The sequence below is a fragment of the Triticum dicoccoides genome, chromosome 4B (genome assembly GCF_002162155.2).
Source record: "Triticum dicoccoides isolate Atlit2015 ecotype Zavitan chromosome 4B, WEW_v2.0, whole genome shotgun sequence".
Classification (NCBI taxonomy): domain Eukaryota; kingdom Viridiplantae; phylum Streptophyta; class Magnoliopsida; order Poales; family Poaceae; genus Triticum; species Triticum dicoccoides.
The window spans coordinates 55,788,132-55,806,037 of NC_041387.1; the positions used below are offsets into that span (position 1 = coordinate 55,788,132).

The following is a 17,906-nucleotide window of genomic DNA, read 5'->3' on the forward strand; positions in this document are numbered from 1 at the left end:
CATTTTACACAGAAATTATGCTTTAAATAATATGCAATAATAAGGATATAATAGTGAAATATTTGCAAATAAGGAAATTTCCTAAGAACGAATGAATTAGTGGCACTGTAATTACCATTAAATAAGAAATAAAATAACAAACAAATCAAAAATAAAATAACAAAGTTTTATTAAGAAAGAATGAATAGTAGCTTTGGTATTACACTTTAAGAAGAAAGAAATAAAATAAAAACTAAAACATAATCAAAATAATGAAAGTTCCCTAAGAAAGAATGAATTAGTGGCATTGGTATTTCCCTTTAAGAAGAAACTTAATAAAAATTAATAGAACAAACAATGAGAAAAATTACACATAATTTACAAATAAGTTGGACTTTTTTATAATATGCAAGACGAAACATTAAATAGTAGAATTCTTACAAAGAAAGAAAGTTTCCTAAGAAGGAGTGGATTAGTGACATTGGTTTTACCATTAAAGAAGAAATAAATACTAAATCAAAAACAAAATAATGAAGTTTTGTAAGAAAGAATGACTTAGTGGTTCTGGTATTACGCTTCCAAAGAAAGAAGTGAAATAAATAGTAAAACAAAATCAAAATATTGAAGTTTTATAAGTAAGAATGAATTAGTGGCATTTGGATTACCTTTTTAGAAGAAAGAAATGATAAAAAATAAAAATAGAAAAATTTGCACACAATATAGACAAAAAATTGCTCTTTCAATAACATGCAATAATATGCATATGGTAGTGGGATTTTTGCAAAAAAGAATTATCTAAGAGGCAATGAATTAGGGGCATTGGTATTACCCTTAAAAAAGAAACAAAGTAAAATAGTAACTAAAAAACAAAATAATGAAGTTGTTATAAGGAAAAATGACTTAGTGGCATTAGTATTAGTATTTAAGAAGAAAAGAAAAGAAGTAAAAAATAAAAAAATAAAAATAATCAGATTTTCTAAGAAATAATGAATTGTTGGCATTGGTATTACCCTTTAAGTAGAAAGAAAATAAAAAAAGAATCTAAAAAAATGTGCACACAATCTCTAGTACTCAAAAAGAATGTAAGGTTCCCATTTCACCTTTCTTCCCACCACCCCTTCGTCCAACCTTCCATGTATATGATAATCAATCACCTTTTTACTTATGTTGTGAACCAATTCGACTTTAATTACTTACCAAACTTCTAATCAAAATATAAAATAACCCACGGTGAGAATTTGTTGAACATTTATTTACACATTCACATTATTAGGTAAATCACAAGCTAACGTATTAGAATATTTATATCTTGTTGCAACACACGGGCATTGTTCTAGTATACACAAAAATTGCGCTTTTTAAAAATAGGCAAGAATAAACATAAAATAGTGATTTTTTTGTAAAAAAATAAATTCTAAAAAATAATGAATTAGTGGCATTGGTATTAGCCTTAAAGAAGAAAGAAAATGAAATAATATCTAAATCAAAATAATAATAAAGTTTATAAGGAACAATGAATTGGCGTCATTCGTATTACTATTTAAGAAGGAAGATAATGAAAAAGGCTAAAAAAAACTTGCACACAACTGTCTAATTGCACTTTTGATAGTATATAAAAAAACAATCATATAATAGTGTAATTTTCGCACATATTGGATTGTATTCGTGTATAAACATTTACACTCATCCAACATCCTAAAAATACCTACAAAAGAAACAATTAATACAGAAAAACAAAAAAACAAGAGGAGAGATGCATCAAAATAGTAAAACATAAAGAAACAAAGGGCACTGTATTCATGTATAAACATTTACACTCATCCAACATCCTAAAATACCTACAAAAGAAACAATTAATAAAGAAAAACAAAAAAACAAAATGAGAAATGCATCAAAACAGAAAAACATAAAGAAACAAAGGGAGAGAGGAGGACTGGGCAGTATAGTTAATGGGCTTTAACCAGCCAGTCAAAAAAGCAGTCCAGCTCACAAAACAGCCCAGAAAAAATACACAAATCTCTGAGGAGAAATCAATGGTGCAAAAAATCTAACTGAACCAAGATTAATTTTAGAGATTTCAATATGGGTCTGTCTAGGACACATCTAGATTTGACATCGTTATGTCACATCTAACGTCATGTCCACTATGCTTGTGGTTTTTTTTTGTCTCAGATTTTTTTTCCTTGTTGCTGTGTTATTTATGGGAGATTAGATATGACATCCTTAAAAAACATCTAAATGTGAATTAGCCAAACTGTTTCAATATAAGTCTTTTTAAAGGTTTCATTATAGACTACATATGGATGTAGTATATAGACGTATTGTAGAGTTTTGATTCACTCATTTTGCCTTGTATGTAGTCCATATTGAAATCTCTAGAAAGAGAAACGGAGTGATATTTTTTTTTGTGAGCATTAAGGAAGGACTGGTGGTTTACATGCATGCATTTGAGTAAACGTGTTATAAATGATATGCAAAATGCTGTCATAATTAAGATCTTTTGCTCATAGTGGTGAAACGGAGTTGAGCTACTCTTCCGATTTACTATAACTCATGATCCACGGCACAATGAACACGACTAGAGAAGGCATGTGAAGAAGAAAACACCATGATCATTCAGCACTACATAGGGAGTGTTCACAAACCATCGCCACTACATCTTGATTAGGATTGATCGAGAACCTGCCATGCACATCCAAAACAAGCGAGCCTGCATGCAGACGCCACTACCACCTCCAGGTTCCATGGAAACTCACCCACCTTAACCTTAGCCAACGCAACAACCTTAGCTACTGCTAATCCGCTACTACCATCCTCGAACACTACCTGCTACTCCTCCTGCTGCAGCTGCGATGCCGGTGCTAGCGACGACGCCGCTGGCCTAGCTTCCTTCCTCCTCGGTGCCCTTGAGGTACTCCCCGTCGCCGCTGTGCGCGCCAGAGTTGGCGCCGCGAGCGTCGGCCGACAGCGAGGTCGACCCCTCCTTGGCGCCGCTGCCGCCGCGGCCATAGTCCGAGAAGACGCTGGCGTTCATCATGCTGTTGCCAGTGGCGCCGCCGCCGCCGCCCATGCTGGCCTCACCGTGCAGGAGGTTGAACCCGGTGGTCGCGCCGGAGGACATCCCCAGCTGGCCGTGCGCGGCCGCCTGGTGGTGCTGCTGCTGCTGCTGCTGCTGGAGCGGCGACATGGCCTGCTGCGCGTACATCATCGACGACCGCGCCGCCATCAGCGACTGCGGCGACATCATCTGCGCCGACTGCTGCTGCATGTACCGCGGCCCGGACTGCATCATCAGGTTGGACGGGTACTGCGCGCAACCACGCCAAAGCGATCAAGAAGTTCATTCAGTCCTCTTAACAACTCCAGAAAAACAAGAATCGCAACGAGGCCAGCCGCGATGAGAACTCACCTGAGACAGCGATGCCGTCTGCGGAGGCTGGCTGTCGGCGATGGCGGCGAGGTACATGAGGTTCTGCTGGAGCTTAGCTTGGTTCCTGCAGCACCGGAGCAGTAAGCGGTAGGCAAAACAAGGCTCAGCGTGAGGCCGCTGTAGCCTGTTGGGCAATGAACATTAAGCAAAGAAAAGATGTGGGAGGATTGTGCAGTGATTGGAAACCAAAGATGCGCTCCCTGTCACCACAAAGTAAGCATATGCACATGAACAGAACACGCATGAGTATGACTGAAAAATAAAGATGAAACTGTTGCGCGGCACTGACAGTAGGGAAGCAGAGAAACAGTGCGCTGAACAAGAAACAGTGGTACTTTTCTACACAGTAATCACGTCTATATCAGACAGATACTTTTTTCATAAATAAACATATTTTTTCATCAGCCTATAACTAGCACAAATCAAATCAACTTGGGTCTCAACCAACGTACTAAAATCAGTAGCATCACCATTAGGACCTAGTACGACCAACGAGTGGATGTCATTTGTGAACACATTTGATTGTCCAAACTGGGAAGACCCTTGAATCTCTCTCTATTAGACGACCAAAGCATATTCTAATTGTTCCTAACACTACTACTAACTGATATGATGTTACCAAAAACAGCTAAGATAGCAAAAACTACATAAAGCACTGCAGCATTCCATCACGAGTGCAGTGCTCCAACAGCACAGTTGCTGAGGTAGTTTACAAGGATATCAGACCAGATCAGATCAGATCAGGGATCGGACTCACCGTGCGCACTCCTCCACCTTGCCGTTGTTCTGGTTGTCGAGGATGGCCAGGATCAGCTGCTTGTTCTCATCCAGGTACTGCACAGTTCCAACGCCCAAGAAACTTTTTCATGTTAGTAACACATTTCAGTAAAAGCATATCTTGAATACTATACTGAATACAACTAGTACTGCATCACAGCTGGGTGCCAACACCTCCATGTTCTGGATGTTTTCCCATATCAGTCAGTCAAGCGCAGCATATGAAAACACAATCATGTATCACCAATTAGGTGCCAGACAGGAGATTAGGGTGTTGCATGCATAGATACAAAAGATCTGACTCCCAACAGCCTATCCTATCAAGCCCAGGGTCAATCATTGACTGACACGGTAGCATGTAAGCAGTTTATCACAGAGGCAAGGACAAGCACGCGCACAGCCGTGAAGCCAGCTTTAGGGATCTAGCAGTCAAATACCAATGGCACAAGCGAACCTACATTCCGACTACCCACATGAACTTGGACCAGATCATGTCTGGCTCGGCCTGGCCAATAAGGCCACTCTGACCACTAATCTTTTTCTACCAAGATATGCCTTGACATATCCCTGGGAAAACATTCAGATTTGCACGTTGGATTAGTGGAAAGATTTATGGAAATAGCACGGCCTTTACTCGTTTCCTTTGATAGAAGATTGCACATGATGCACCTGCTAAGAAAAGGGGGCAAGATTTAATGGCGGTTTGGCAGGCCAGATGCAGGGAACGCAGGCCTGGCATGGTTACTACTTTGCCAAAAAATACTGGCGTGATCATGGGCGCCGCGGCACCGACCAAAACAAGCTGAAAATAGTACTAGGATTTTTGCGAGAAGGGGGGGAGATGATGTGGAAATACTCTCATCATATCGCAACGAGCAAGAAAATAAAAGGGGACAAGAAAGACAGCAACAGTTTGAACTGCAGATGAAATCAGGCGTGAGGGACCATGGAGAACAGAACAGATCTTAATATAAAAATACACATGAAGGGTATCTAGGCTAGACCGGAGGGTGGGGAGAAGAATAAGCATGAAGAATAAGAGGGGGTCAAACTCAGCGTGCCCTAGACTAGAGCTCCTCACAAATCTCCTGAACAAAGATCAAATACTCCTGGAAAAGTGCGAAAACAAAAAGGGGGGGAGAGAGAAATGATTCAAGAACCACATGAAAAGAAACTGCGAAAAACTTAAAGAAGTTGAGAAGGCCAGGATAGAGCAGGGTAGAACGGAGAAATGATTCAAGAACCAGAAGAAATGAAGAAGAATACGGAAGCAATAGGCAGGAAAAAAGAGAGAGAAAGAGAGAGATAAGAGTATGTATATATGCACAAGAAGAAAGAAGAGAGGGGAAAAGAGAGAGAGAGATTTGGGGGGATGATGAGATGACCTGCTGAATGAGATCAGTGGTGACAGTGGTAGAGGAAGCGTAGCCCCCCATCATGCTCTGGTTCATCTGCATCAGGTGTTGCTGCTGCATTCCAATCACCAACTGCAAAAAGCTTACGCCCCTCCACACAAGACCACCACCCCTGCCGTCCCTTTTGCTCTGCTTCTCCCTCTGCCTCTCCTTCCTCCCCCCTTTCCCCTCTGATCTCGCTGCTTTAGAACAGCACGGTGCAAGGGGAGGAGAGAGGTCTGAAGGTTTCTTGGTTGGGGTTTTGGTGATGAGAAAGAGAGCAGGCAGGGTTTTGGTCTCTGGTTTTGGAGTGGAGCTCTTTAAAAAGGGGAGGGGAGTACCACCGGGCGACTGGCCTGCCGCTTCAAGGGGTTTCTTTTTTCAATCTTTTTTCTTGGTCAAGCAAGCATTTGGAGGAGCAGATCTTTTTTGAACGAGCTTTAAAGGCCGAGGGAGGCTTTTACTCCTACCCCTGCCACCATGCAATGCAACTTTTTACTGCCGGGCGGAAAGGTCGGTAACTTTCCGGACTTGGGCACCTGCGCATTCAAGCCGATTGATTCTTTAACAATGACCACCAGCCAGAGGCAAAAATAAATCTCCATCGATCGTATCTGTAGGCGTCCGTTAGGTTGGCCTAATTTATGTCCCCCACGCCCGAGCCCGAAGAGGCGAGTATTTATGTCTCGGGCGAGTTTTCTTGAGCTTGATGTCCAGTCTGGCCTCTCCGTCCAGGGGCTATGTGATCCGAGCGGCTTGTGATGAGCAGGCTAGGCTGCCTCCATTTCTTTACGCCCTCCGATACGATTCGCAGATGGTATGTCTCGTCACCCGTCACTCCCCTGCACCAACCAGTTATTAAAAATAGAATATTTACATGCTACTACGTGCAGCAACGGAGCACGAGCGTGGTAAAAATCAGACGTGCTTACGGTAAGTAATGTTGCATGCTGTGCCCAGAGCCCAGCGGATGAACTCGTTTGGGAGGGGAACCAAAAACGCCATTCCGCCGCCACGACTGAGCGGCGGAGAGGCGAGCGGTGGCGCCGGCGAGACGTACGTGCTACAGTGAGGCATACGCGGCGGCAACGTTTGGAAATTTCAGTCTGTCGTATCCGCCGCGCTCCCGCCCCCGGGCTAGCACGCGACGTTTACCATGGCCATGGCCACTAGGGTAATAACACCAAAAGTTACAGCGAGGCTACAGCCTAGAGACGCACGGTGTGTGTGTATACGCTACACACACAGTCGCTGCAGGCACATGGTATCGCCGTCTCTCTCGTGGATGGGCGCGTGCATGCATGCACGCAGCGCCTGCCGCCCGGTAAGACGTTGCGTCATCTGACTCGGATCCTCCGCGGTAAAAAAGTGACTAGTAATCTGTTTTACCTGCCGCCCTAGGGGTGGTCACTGGCCTGGGAGGACGTGCGGTAGTTACCACTTTACGGCTGGCTCTGGGTGTTACGTTCGGTAAAAAGGTAAAGCGCAGTACAGCAGGAAAGACTTGGGAGGATGGAGTCAAAGGTGGCCTCCAAATGGTTCTGTCATCGCTCATTCGTCGTCCCTGCCCGACTTGTAACTGAAACAAGGTTTTTTTTTCCGGCCACCTCGCAGCTGATCGTTGCAGGTGGCTATTTTTGTAGCACGCTACCGCCAATGGATGGACTGATTTCGTGGGCAGGTCCAGATAGGAAATGAACACGGAAAATACCGGCGTGAAATGTATGACGCAAACGACCAGCTCCGCAACGAACGACTCGCTAGTGGCTATGGACTGCTGGTGACGCTAAGGCCATCTTCATCGCGTGACCTCAAACGGACGTTCGTTTTGTTTGGATTTTATTTGTTTAGATAGGGCAATAGGGTCGTGTCCGGGCCTGTCCTGTGATGTGGTGGCTGTGCGCCCAGCGCGCGGCCGCATCCTTTTACCCCATCATGTCCGCCTCTTTCAAACAACAACGTTTCAAATACCAGCGGCCGGCCTAGTTCACACCAGCGGCCATAGTTCACGCCCGGCAACAAAGCCAGCGGCCTACACGTCATCGCCGGCAACACAGCCAGCGGCCAGCAACACAACCGGCCTCCAAAATGAATAGTTTTGTTCGCCGGCAACACAACCAGCGGCCAGCAACACAACCGGCCTCCAAAATGAATAGTTATGTTCGCCGATAACACAGCCAGCCTTCAGAATGAACCAGGTTCTCGCCGGCACACAGCCAGCGGCCCAGCGGGCGGCATCCATGCCAGCCTCCAAAAAAGAACGGCCACGGCCGATCGGACGACCTAGTTCAGGCCGTCAGCGTCAAACATCTCCTTCTGCCTGGCCTCGAACCAGCTCCTCATGTTGTCGCTCATCTTGCTCAAGTCCACGCTCATGATCGCAAGGGCGACCTCCTTCATTTTGGTTGAGGCATTGGTGGCCTCTATGTCGAGCTGCCTCTGCGTGGCCTTGACGTTCTCGGCCTCGATGTCGAGCTGCCTTTGCCGCGCCGCCTCCTGCATGTCTATCTTCCATCTCTTGGCCGCCTCCTCCATCTCAAGCTCTGTCTTTGAAGCTCTAGGTATTGCTTCATTTGCTCGTCCTTGCTTTGCCGCTTCTTCTCATCCCTTACATCCTTTTGAGACATCATGCCATGCAACGTCTCATGCAAGGCCATGGATGAAGCATCATGTATGTCGTCCATCTTGGAGTTGGTCTTGCCCCTCGGCCTCTTCAACGCCTCGCCATCTCCACCTCCGGCGAACTTGGCCGTCTTCTTGCCTCTCTTCCTTTGTAGCTCACGGTATTGATCCTTGAACTTTGGGCACATGTTGATGATCGTCCAACAATGCGTAAGAGTGAATGGCTTGTGATTGTGCCGGGCCTTGAATGCTTCCAAAGATTAAAATGCTCACACCACAAGATCAACAAGAATTGGACATGCAAACATGCACAAGGCCGAAGTAACTTGGCCGCGGCAAGGAAAAGAACTAGGATGGGGAGAGCATACCATGTCCCCAACGCCGAGACCACTCATGGGTCGTGCTTCAACGCTCTCAAATGCGGCGCAATATTTGTTGCACTCTTGTTGGATGAAGAACCACCTCTTTTGAATCAAGGTGATGCCACAGTTGCTTGTGATTTGGTAGGGCTCAAACATCTTCCTTTCATGGAAAATTTTGTGGACACTCGTCCAAAAAACTATGCCCTTTTGTTGAGCGCCTGTCCTCGGATCTTGGCTAATCTCCATCCAACATTGGCAAATCAACTTGTCCTCCTCTTGTGTATATGAACCCGTGTGAATGCTCTTCCTTCTCTTTTGTGCTTCCGCTCTTTGGGTGAGCTCGTCGATGAACAATGGCTCGCCACTAATATCCACGTCATTGCTTTCTTCTTCATCACCATCACCTTCGACATAGATGTCATCGTCCTCATGCCATGAGTCACCATGGTCGTAGTCAGCACGGTCGTCTGCGTCTTCATCGGCAGTGAACTGGCCGCGGCCATCCTGACTTTGGGTCTCGTCGGGGTCATAGACAGGGACGTGCCCACCCTCGTAGATCACTTCCTCCATGAACTGGTCATAGTAGGGGTCGTCGACTGGTGGCGTTGGTGTTGGCATTCCGTTGAACAAGACACGGGTGGACGGCATGGTGCCCGTAAATGGCGGCCGTGCGTGCTTTCTTTGCATCTCGATGGACGGCCGACCGCCGCTGCTGGAACCAGGGGTGACGTTGACGTCGATGACGGCCGCCGTGCGCGGGGTGGACGGCGGGATCGCGCTCACGTCCGGCGACCCCAAGAAACGGGTATGTCCGTCATGCCTTGGCGGGGGGAAGCCGGGCGACATTGGCGTGGTCCGGGATGACGGCGACTGGCTGTGCTTAGGCCGGGCGACCGATGACCCTGTGCTCGCCTGTAATGCCTCAGATTCGATGCGCCAGGTGTCTGCCAGTTATTCGCCGTAGTTGCCATGTCATTTGCTTGCGTGTTGCATTTTGCCATGTCATCATCTGCATTTCATCTGCATGTTTTTCAAAACTTGCATCCGTTCGGGTTCCGCCGGTTCTCTCTGTTGTCCGTTCCGAGTCCGGACACACTCGCACGCGCCCGCGGCACCTCCGAAATATTATTTTATAAGTGGCATAAAATTGTTCTCGGAATGGGTTGAAGCTTGGCTTGCGGTCTTATTATAGTGTAGACAGAGCGCCTGTCAAGTTTTGTCGCATTCGGAGTCCGTTTGACTGCCCAACCGTTAAACATATAGCGGTACCGCTCTCGGTACCTTCGTCGGATGTTTCGGTCTCCGAAACTGTCGCCGGGCCTCACTTCTCTTCTCTCCCCTCAGCCCAAACACTCTCTTCACAGCCCACCTAGGCCTGCCTAACCCCCCCTCGTGATCAGATCTGTCGGATCACGATCGGAGGCTCCGAAACGGCCCGGAACCACCCCCCCAAAACCCCTAACCCTAGACCCCTGCCTATTTAAGAAGCCCCCCTTGCCATTTTGGGCACCCCTAGCCCTCCACCTACCTCTAGCCGCCGCCCCTCATCGTTTTCCACGCCAGCCCGCTCGTCCGCCGCCACGTGGCGCCATCCTAGTGGGCAGCGCCGTCGCCAGCCGCCGCCAGGGCCAACCGGTGCCCGCCATGTGGCCTGGCCACGTCGCCCCAATCGCCCCACTTCGCCGCGGCCCAGATCCGACCCGCCCCAGGGCCGCACCGTGCCTGCCCGGCCCGAACCGCGCCGCCGCGCTCTCCCGCTCGCTCCGCCCGAGCTGCCCGCTCGCCTCCGCCCTCCATCGTGCACCGCCACCTCCGCGACAGGTCCCACGCCGGCGCCCGTCGCATCGCCTCGGCCTCCTCTCCCTCTGCCTCGCCGTGCCTCCCCCATAGGTCGATGCCCTGTCGCCCCTCTTCCTCTCCTTCCTCTCTCCCTGACCCGGCTCTCTCTCTCGCAGGGGACGCGTGAACCGTCGCCGTAGTTGACCTTGCCGCTGTCGTCAGCTCGTCGCCGGCCCCCTCTCCCTCAGCCGACGCCAGATCCGGGGTTTCCCGCACCGGATCTTCCCGTTCCCCTCGTTCCCTCGGCGTTCCAGCCACCGGAGCCGCGCCGGCGCCCTCGACGGACCTCCACCGCCGCCACCTTGTCCCTGCTCGGGACGAGCAGAGGAGCTGCTCGTCCCGCGCGCACCGCACGACCACCATGAGTGGGCTGCACGTGGGCCCCGCAGCCCCCCAGGCCCAGCTCCCACCGGCCCAGTCAGCCTCTTCGATAACTGGGCCAAGCCCAGGGTGAGCAGCCCTATCCCTCGCGCCATGCACAATTTAGCTATACCGCGCTCGATCCGTTTTTTTCCTGAAAACTGCTAAGTCCCTAAATTTCAGCATCATATAGACATCTTTGACCTGCTGTATCTTTGTGCGTATTGCTCCGTTATGTGTGTACAATATGTCAAATTGTTCGTATCGATGAGTACTTCATTTCATTCCATTGCATCATGTTCATTTGAGTTCATCTCGATGCCCGAATCATCGTTGCAAGAGTGCATGTTGCTGTTAATCTGCTGAAACTGTTATAACTCGCTCTTTTGTCATTTTTGCCATGATTGATGTGTGCATCTTATGAACATGAGCCCTACGTATGTTTTGAACTATGCCATGCCATCTTTACAGGGGTGTATGCCATGTATTTTTGTGATCTTTGTGGTGACTAGCACAAGCATGCAAACTAGGCATCGTGATGTTGCTGATTTTAGTCCCTGTTCTGCTGTTATTTTGATGCCATGTAAACTTGATGCTAGAGAGAGATCCATGTATATTTTGAGATACTTCAGTAAGGATGTTTTGAACATATGGTTATTGTCTATCCATTCATGCCCCTGTTTGCAATTATAGAGTAGTCTAGCATGTCATTTTCGTGCTCTACTTTTGCTTCAAATGTTTCCTGGCAGATTGTTTACATGTTATTCAATTTTGCCAAGGTTGTTGTAGTTGATCATTGCATCCTATGAACTTGTTCTTGCTTTGGTTTGTTTCATAAACATGTCTTCTTGATGATTCTATGCTTATCTTGTCATGCAATGACTTGTGGTGAGTGAATCGAGCTTGTTAAGTAGTGTACTTGCTGTTACTGTTTTGCTAGGCTGAATCTGTTATTTCGTGATGCTATGTAAACCTGCTGCTACAAGTCATTCTATGCATAATCTGGAGATGTTCACTAAGGGTGTTTTGTTATACATGTCATGCTCTATCCATTCATGACCCTGGTTGCATTTTATAGCCTGCTGTAGCTTGTTATCTTGCTCCAAAGTTGCTCAATAATGTTGCTGTCAGCCTGTTAACATTAAGTTCAGTTGTTGCCATGTGTTTTGCTAGTGTTCCATGCACCCTATGAACTTGCTCTTGCCATGCTTAGCTTCACAAACATATCTCATTACTGTTGGTTGCCTTGCCATGCCATGCTTTGCTCTGTGGTGAGTGGTACAAGCTCACAAACATGCCTACTTATTGTTGTTCTTGCCATGTTTGAATCTGTATTATAACTTGCTATGTTTACATGGGTGCCATCATATTTTCTGGTCCTTTTTGGCTCATGGTCAGTAAGGGACTTTTGTTCTATGAATTTAGTAGATTCATTCAATGCCTTTGTTTGCCATGACAAGTTCCTGTAACATGTTGTTTGATAGCTCTGAACATTGCAACCTGATGTTATTTACTGCAAAGTCTGAAACTGTTATTGTTTGCAATCTTACCATGTGTGTTTGAGCATGTTCTAGTGATTTCTGGAGATAGCTCAGTGTTCATGTTTTGTTATGCTTTACCTGTACATCATGTCCATGTCTTCTGTTTTCATGTTGAGATGCTGTAGCATGTTGTTTTGATGATCGCAAGATGCCTAGTTGCTGTTTCGGACAGCTTGTCCTTTAAACTTGTTTCATGTGTGTGTGTTGAACCGTTGCTCCGTTTTGAGTGTGCTTTTTATGAAACTTGCTTACAATTGCATGTAGTTTCATATTATCATGTTGCATCCATGTTTTGGTGTGTTTGCTTTTTGCATCAATGCCATGTTTAACTTGTTTTGCTCATATCTTCTAGGCCGTAGCTCCGAACTAAATGAACTTTATATGTAACTTGACTAGAATTTCGTGTAGATCATCTTTGTGCATATTAACTTGCTGTTTAACAACTTGAACATAAGGTTTATTCAGATCTGGACCAATTTCGAAATATGCATACGAGGACTTACCGGAATTGTTATATGTTGTTCCCGGCCTCATTTAAACTTGCCTTGATGTGTTTCTCTTGTTTGCATCATCTCTTGCCATGAGTAGCTTCATGTAGCTTTGTCATGCATCATGCTTGTTGTGCATTATGTCATGTTCATGTGTGGTGTGTTTACTATATTGTGTGCTTCTTATCGATAGTTCCCGTTTCGTTGCGATCGTGAGGATTCGTTCGTCTACGCTTGGTTCGGCTTCATCCGTTCGTCTTCTTCATGGACTCGTTCCTCTTCCTTGCAGGATTTCAGGCAAGATGAACGCTACCCTGGATCTCACTACTATCATTGCTATGCTAGTTGTTTCATTCTATCGCTATGTTGCGCTACCTATCACTTGTTCTTCAAGCCATCCCAAATTGCCATGAACCTCTAACCTTTGACACTCTTCCTAGCAAACCGTTGCTTGGCTATGTTACCGCTTTGCTCAGCCCTCTTATAGCATTGCTAGATGCAGGTGAAGTTGAAGATTGCTCCATGGTGGACAGGATTTTGGTTGGGATATCACAATATCTCTTATTATTATTAATGCATCTATATACTTGGTAAAGGGTGGAAGACTCGGCCTTTTGCCTGGTGTTTTGTTCCACTCTTGCCGCCCTAGTTTCTGTCATACCGGTGTTATGTTCCCGGATTTTGCGTTCCTTACGCGGTCGGGTGATTTATGGGACCCCCTTGACAGTTCGCTTTGAATAAAACTCCTCCAGCAAGGCCCAACATTGGTTTTACCATTTGCCTCACCACCACCTACTTTTCCCTTGGGAGTCGCTCTCTCGAGGGTCATCTTTATTTTAGCCCCCCCCGGGCCAGTGCTTGTCTAAGTGTTGGTCCGAACCAGAGCCACTTGCAGCGCCACCTCAGGGAAACTCGAGGTCTGGTTTTAGTTGTACGTAGTGTTCATCCGGTGTTGCCCTGAGAACGAGATATGTGCAGCTCCTATCGAGATTGTCGGCGCATCGGGCGGTCTTGTCGGTCTTGTTTTACCATTGTCGAAATGTCTTGTAAACCGGGATTCCGAGTCTGATCGGGTCTTCCTGAGAGAAGGTATATCCTTCGTTGATCGCGAGAGCTTATCATGGGCTAAGTTGGGACACTCCTACAGGGTATAATCTTTCGAAAGCCGTGCCTGCGGTTATTGGCAGATGGGAATTTGTTAATGTCTGGTTGTAGATAACTTGACACCAGATACGAATTAAAACGCATCAACCGCGTGTGTAGCCGTGATGGTCTCTTCTCGGCAGAGTCCGGGAAGTGAACACGGTCTTTGGGTTATGTTTGACGTAAGTAGGAGTTCAGGATCACTTCTTCATCATTGCTAGCTTCACGACCGTTCCGCTTGCTCTCTTCTCGCTCTTATTTGCGTATGTTAGCCACCATATCATGCTTAGTCACTGCTGCAACCTCACCACTTTACCCCTTCCTTTCCCTTTAAGCTTTGCTAGTCTTGATACCCATGGTAATGGGATTGCTGAGTCCTCGTGGCTCACAGATTACTACAACAACAGTTGCAGGTACAAGTTATGCGATGATCATGACGTGAGAGCGATGCTTGCTTGCGTTGAGTTCTTCTTCTGCTTCTTCGATCAGGGGATAGGTTCCAGGTCGGCAGCCTGGGCTAGCAGGGTGGATGTCGTTTGAGTTTCTCTTTGTGTTTCATCCATAGTCGGATGATGCTCTTATGTATTGTGATGTTGTATTCGTGTGGCATTGTATGCCTTATGTATGTATCCCCATCTATTATGTAATGTTGATGTAATGATATCCACCTTGCAAAAGCGTTTCAATATGCGGGTCTATCCTTGGTGGGACCTTCAAGTTCCTTTTGGATAGGGTCGCATATTGGGCGTGACATCGCCGGACCGACGGCCGCTCCAGAGAAACCGGTCGAACGACAAATGCCCATCATGAGAAGGACATGCGCTTTGCTGACGATTGTCGGTGTCAAAACCAGCGGATCACGGGTAGGGGGTCCCGAACTGTGCATCTAAGGCTAATGGTAACAGGAGGCGGGGGACACGATGTTTACCCAGGTTCGGGCCCTCTCTATGGAGGTAATACCCTACTTCCTGCTAGATTGATCTTGATGATATGAGTATTACAAGAGTTTATCTACCACGAGATCGATGAGGCTAACCCTAGAAGCTAGCCTATGATTATGATTGTTGTTCTTGGTCCTACGGACTAAACCCTCCAGTTTATATAGACACCGGAGGGTGCTAGGGTTACACAGAGTCGGTTACAAATAAGGAAATCTGTATATCCGAATCGCCATGATTGCCTTCCACGCAAAGGAAAGTCCCATCCGGACACGGGACGAAGTCTTCTATCTTGTATCTTCATAGTCCAACAGTCCGTCCAAAGTATATAATCCGGCTGTCCGAGGACCCCTTAATCCAGGACTCCCTCAGTAGCCCCTGAACCAGGCTTCAATGACGACTGAGTCCGGCGCGCAGATTGTCTTCGTCATTGCAAGGAGGGTTCCTTCTCCGAATACTCCAAAGTAGATCTTGAACACAAGAATCGTGTTCGGCTCTGCAAAAACAAATTCCACATACCACCATAGAGAGTATAATTTTTCACGAATCTAATCTGCTGACAGTTTATTCACAGCATGACATCACAACACGACCCAGTTTTTATCCGAACCATTTTATCAGCCTGCCACGACATGTTTCACGAGGCGGCTTTATTGGCACGTCTTGTCGAAGCAGAGATTGTGTCCCTTTATTATGAGATTCTCATCAATACAGGCGTGGGTAACCCAACAGTTCCACGAATAGGATTCCTTGGGAATAGGCATGTTCCGAAGAGGCCATGCGGGGGACGTTTGGTATTCATCCTCTTTATAAAGAGATCAAGGCCTGTCTTTTCCCTCTACGCTTAACCCCCTCCTTCTCCTACCTCGAGTTCCAACACCCAAGGCTTCAGCCAAAACGCTCCAAACTTCCGACCATGTCCGGATCCAGCCTTCAAGGTCGGTGGACGGCCTCCTCCACCACAGAGGAGGATATCAAGAAGCTTAGGGGGGTGAGGTACTTGACAGCGGAAATTCCCCATAGGCTTCCTGCTCAAGGTCAGGTCATCCCTACTCCCAAGTCCGACGAGAGTGTCGTGTTCATCTCTCACTTCCTCCAAGGGCTAGGCCTCAGTCTTCATCCCTTCATTAGAGGGCTCATGTTTTATTACGGGCTAGATTTTCATGATCTAGCTCCGGATTCCTTCCTTCACATCTCGTCCTTCATCATAGTGTGTGAGGCCTTCCTCCACATTGTTCTGCACTTCGGCCTATGGTAAAAACCTTTAATGTAACACCGAAGATGATCAACGAGAAACACGCGGAGTGTAGAGGGGTTAGAATAAGCAAATGCGCCAATGCTTTATGGCCAAAGGGTTCCTTCCCAGAGGTTTTCGACATGTGGCAATGGGAGTGGTATTACATCACAGCTCCCCGAGGAAAAAGGTGGGCGGCTGCTCCTGCCTTCCACTCCGGCCCTCCGCCACAGCTTGCGTCATGGGTCAACAAGGGGCTGGACTAGGGGTCGGCTGACGATGTACGGACGCTGCAAAGCCGCATCCGAGATCTTATCAAGAAGGATATTGGTCTTGTAAAGGTAATTCAGGTAATGCTAGTTCGATGAGTCCTGCCATGCCAACGCGACCTCTCTGTATGTGGGAGTTCAATCCGGAAGGACCCGAACCGTTCAACACTTCTTCGGCATGACGCTCGAAGGGATGTACAAATCATTCTTCGGATCACGAATAAAGTGTGTGGACACCACGAAAGACGCAGGCCTTGACTGCAACCATCCAGATACCCAGTGAGCACCCCGTAATCGAACATGTTATCATTATATTTATCATGACATTATCCTGAGAAAATTGTCCTCGGCCAGGGTTGGATACGGAAGACAAAGAGGATCAGGTGTTCGGTGCCTCTTCCCGAAGACTCAGCGGATCCGGTGTTAACCAGGATGCTGGCTCGTGTGCCACGTCAAGTGCCATCGGGGGAAGACAAGGAGGGGAGCGGGAAGGTCAAAAGTGGCCTCCACTTAGGTGGTACATTGCGTACTGTATCCGGAGAAATTGGAACTCCCGTGTCGGAGAGTAATCGGAGAGGAGAATCAAATATTCCCTCCCCCCGCGGGAAGAAAAGGGTCGCCCCCAAAGACTTGAAGGCGGAGGCCTCCAAGCAAGGGAAGAAATCCCTGTCAAGGGATCCCATCTCGGGGAGCGACGTCGTTGAACAGCGCCCTCAAGGGGACCAGCCGCTAGCCAATATGTAAGTGAACAAGAGTGTTTTGTGAGCCTACCATGTTCTTCTCCTATTTATTATAGTAATATATGAAACGTATGTTTTGGCAGTCCGGCCTATAACCTTCCGCAGCAATCTTCGTCCTCGGGGGATCTTCTTTCGGAGATGATGGAGAGCGAGCTGCCTCCTCATACTTCCCTGCCCCATAAGGAGGGCGACCCCGAAGTGTCGTCTCGGAGGATCTCTCCCGATCCCCGAAGGAGGACGGGGCCAGAAGGTGAATCTTCGGCCACCCGAAGTCCGGGGTGTTCGACTCCTAAAGAGACCATAGACAAAAACCCCGGACTGTCCGACGTACAACCAGACACATTAATGAGTCTTCTGCGGCAGGCGCCCATTTCAGAGGAACGTCGTACCTTAATGGGTACGGTGATCAAAAGAATTTCGTCCGTGAAAAGCCGACTGGATGAAGCCTTTATGAGCCTGTTAAGAGGCTTCGAGGTACGTAATATGACAATTTTTGTTATTTTTGAATTTGCAGAATGCAAGGTGCACTGTGTGTAGATAGTAGCCCCTGAGACTCTGGTTGCTCTCCGAACGGAGCGATCAGAGGATCAAAAATATCAGTAATCTCAGGAAAGGATTTTGCCAATTTTGTACACAGGCGGCTGCAAGCCCGACAACTGCGCGGCCTGCCGAATTTGCCGAATTGAAGCGGCAACTTGATGTGGCGGATGAGGACATCGCGCTCGTGAATAAGCGTCTTGATGAGGTGGAAGGTATGTCTTCTGGGCGGTCAGTAATTTTTATTACAGTA

At 47.3% G+C, this 17,906-nt stretch overlaps 1 protein-coding gene across 1 annotated transcript; it reads right to left on the bottom strand.

The window, feature by feature from the left end:
- Nucleotides 1-2,571: 2,571 nt before the first annotated feature.
- Nucleotides 2,572-5,899, bottom strand: LOC119294976 (GRF-interacting factor 1-like). The gene is made up of 4 exons (XM_037573286.1): nucleotides 5,572-5,899; nucleotides 4,167-4,243; nucleotides 3,389-3,473; nucleotides 2,572-3,286 (listed from the first exon to the last, which is right to left on the bottom strand). The coding sequence occupies exons 1-4, from the start codon at nucleotides 5,659-5,661 to the stop codon at nucleotides 2,861-2,863; spliced, it is 678 nt and encodes a 225-aa protein (XP_037429183.1). The 5' UTR covers nucleotides 5,662-5,899; the 3' UTR covers nucleotides 2,572-2,860.
- Nucleotides 5,900-17,906: the final 12,007 nt, after the last annotated feature.

Bases quoted from the DNA above. Each gene is read 5' to 3' on its own strand.
- LOC119294976 (XM_037573286.1), bottom strand. From the start codon at position 5,661: ATGCAGCAGCAACACCTGATGCAGATGAACCAGAGCATGATGGGGGGC. The intron at 3,474-4,166 runs GTGAGTCCGATC...CCGGTGCTGCAG, and splicing joins AAGGTGGAGGAGTGCGCACG to GAACCAAGCTAAGCTCCAGC. The intron at 3,287-3,388 runs GTGAGTTCTCAT...GGTTGCGCGCAG, and splicing joins AGACGGCATCGCTGTCTCAG to TACCCGTCCAACCTGATGAT.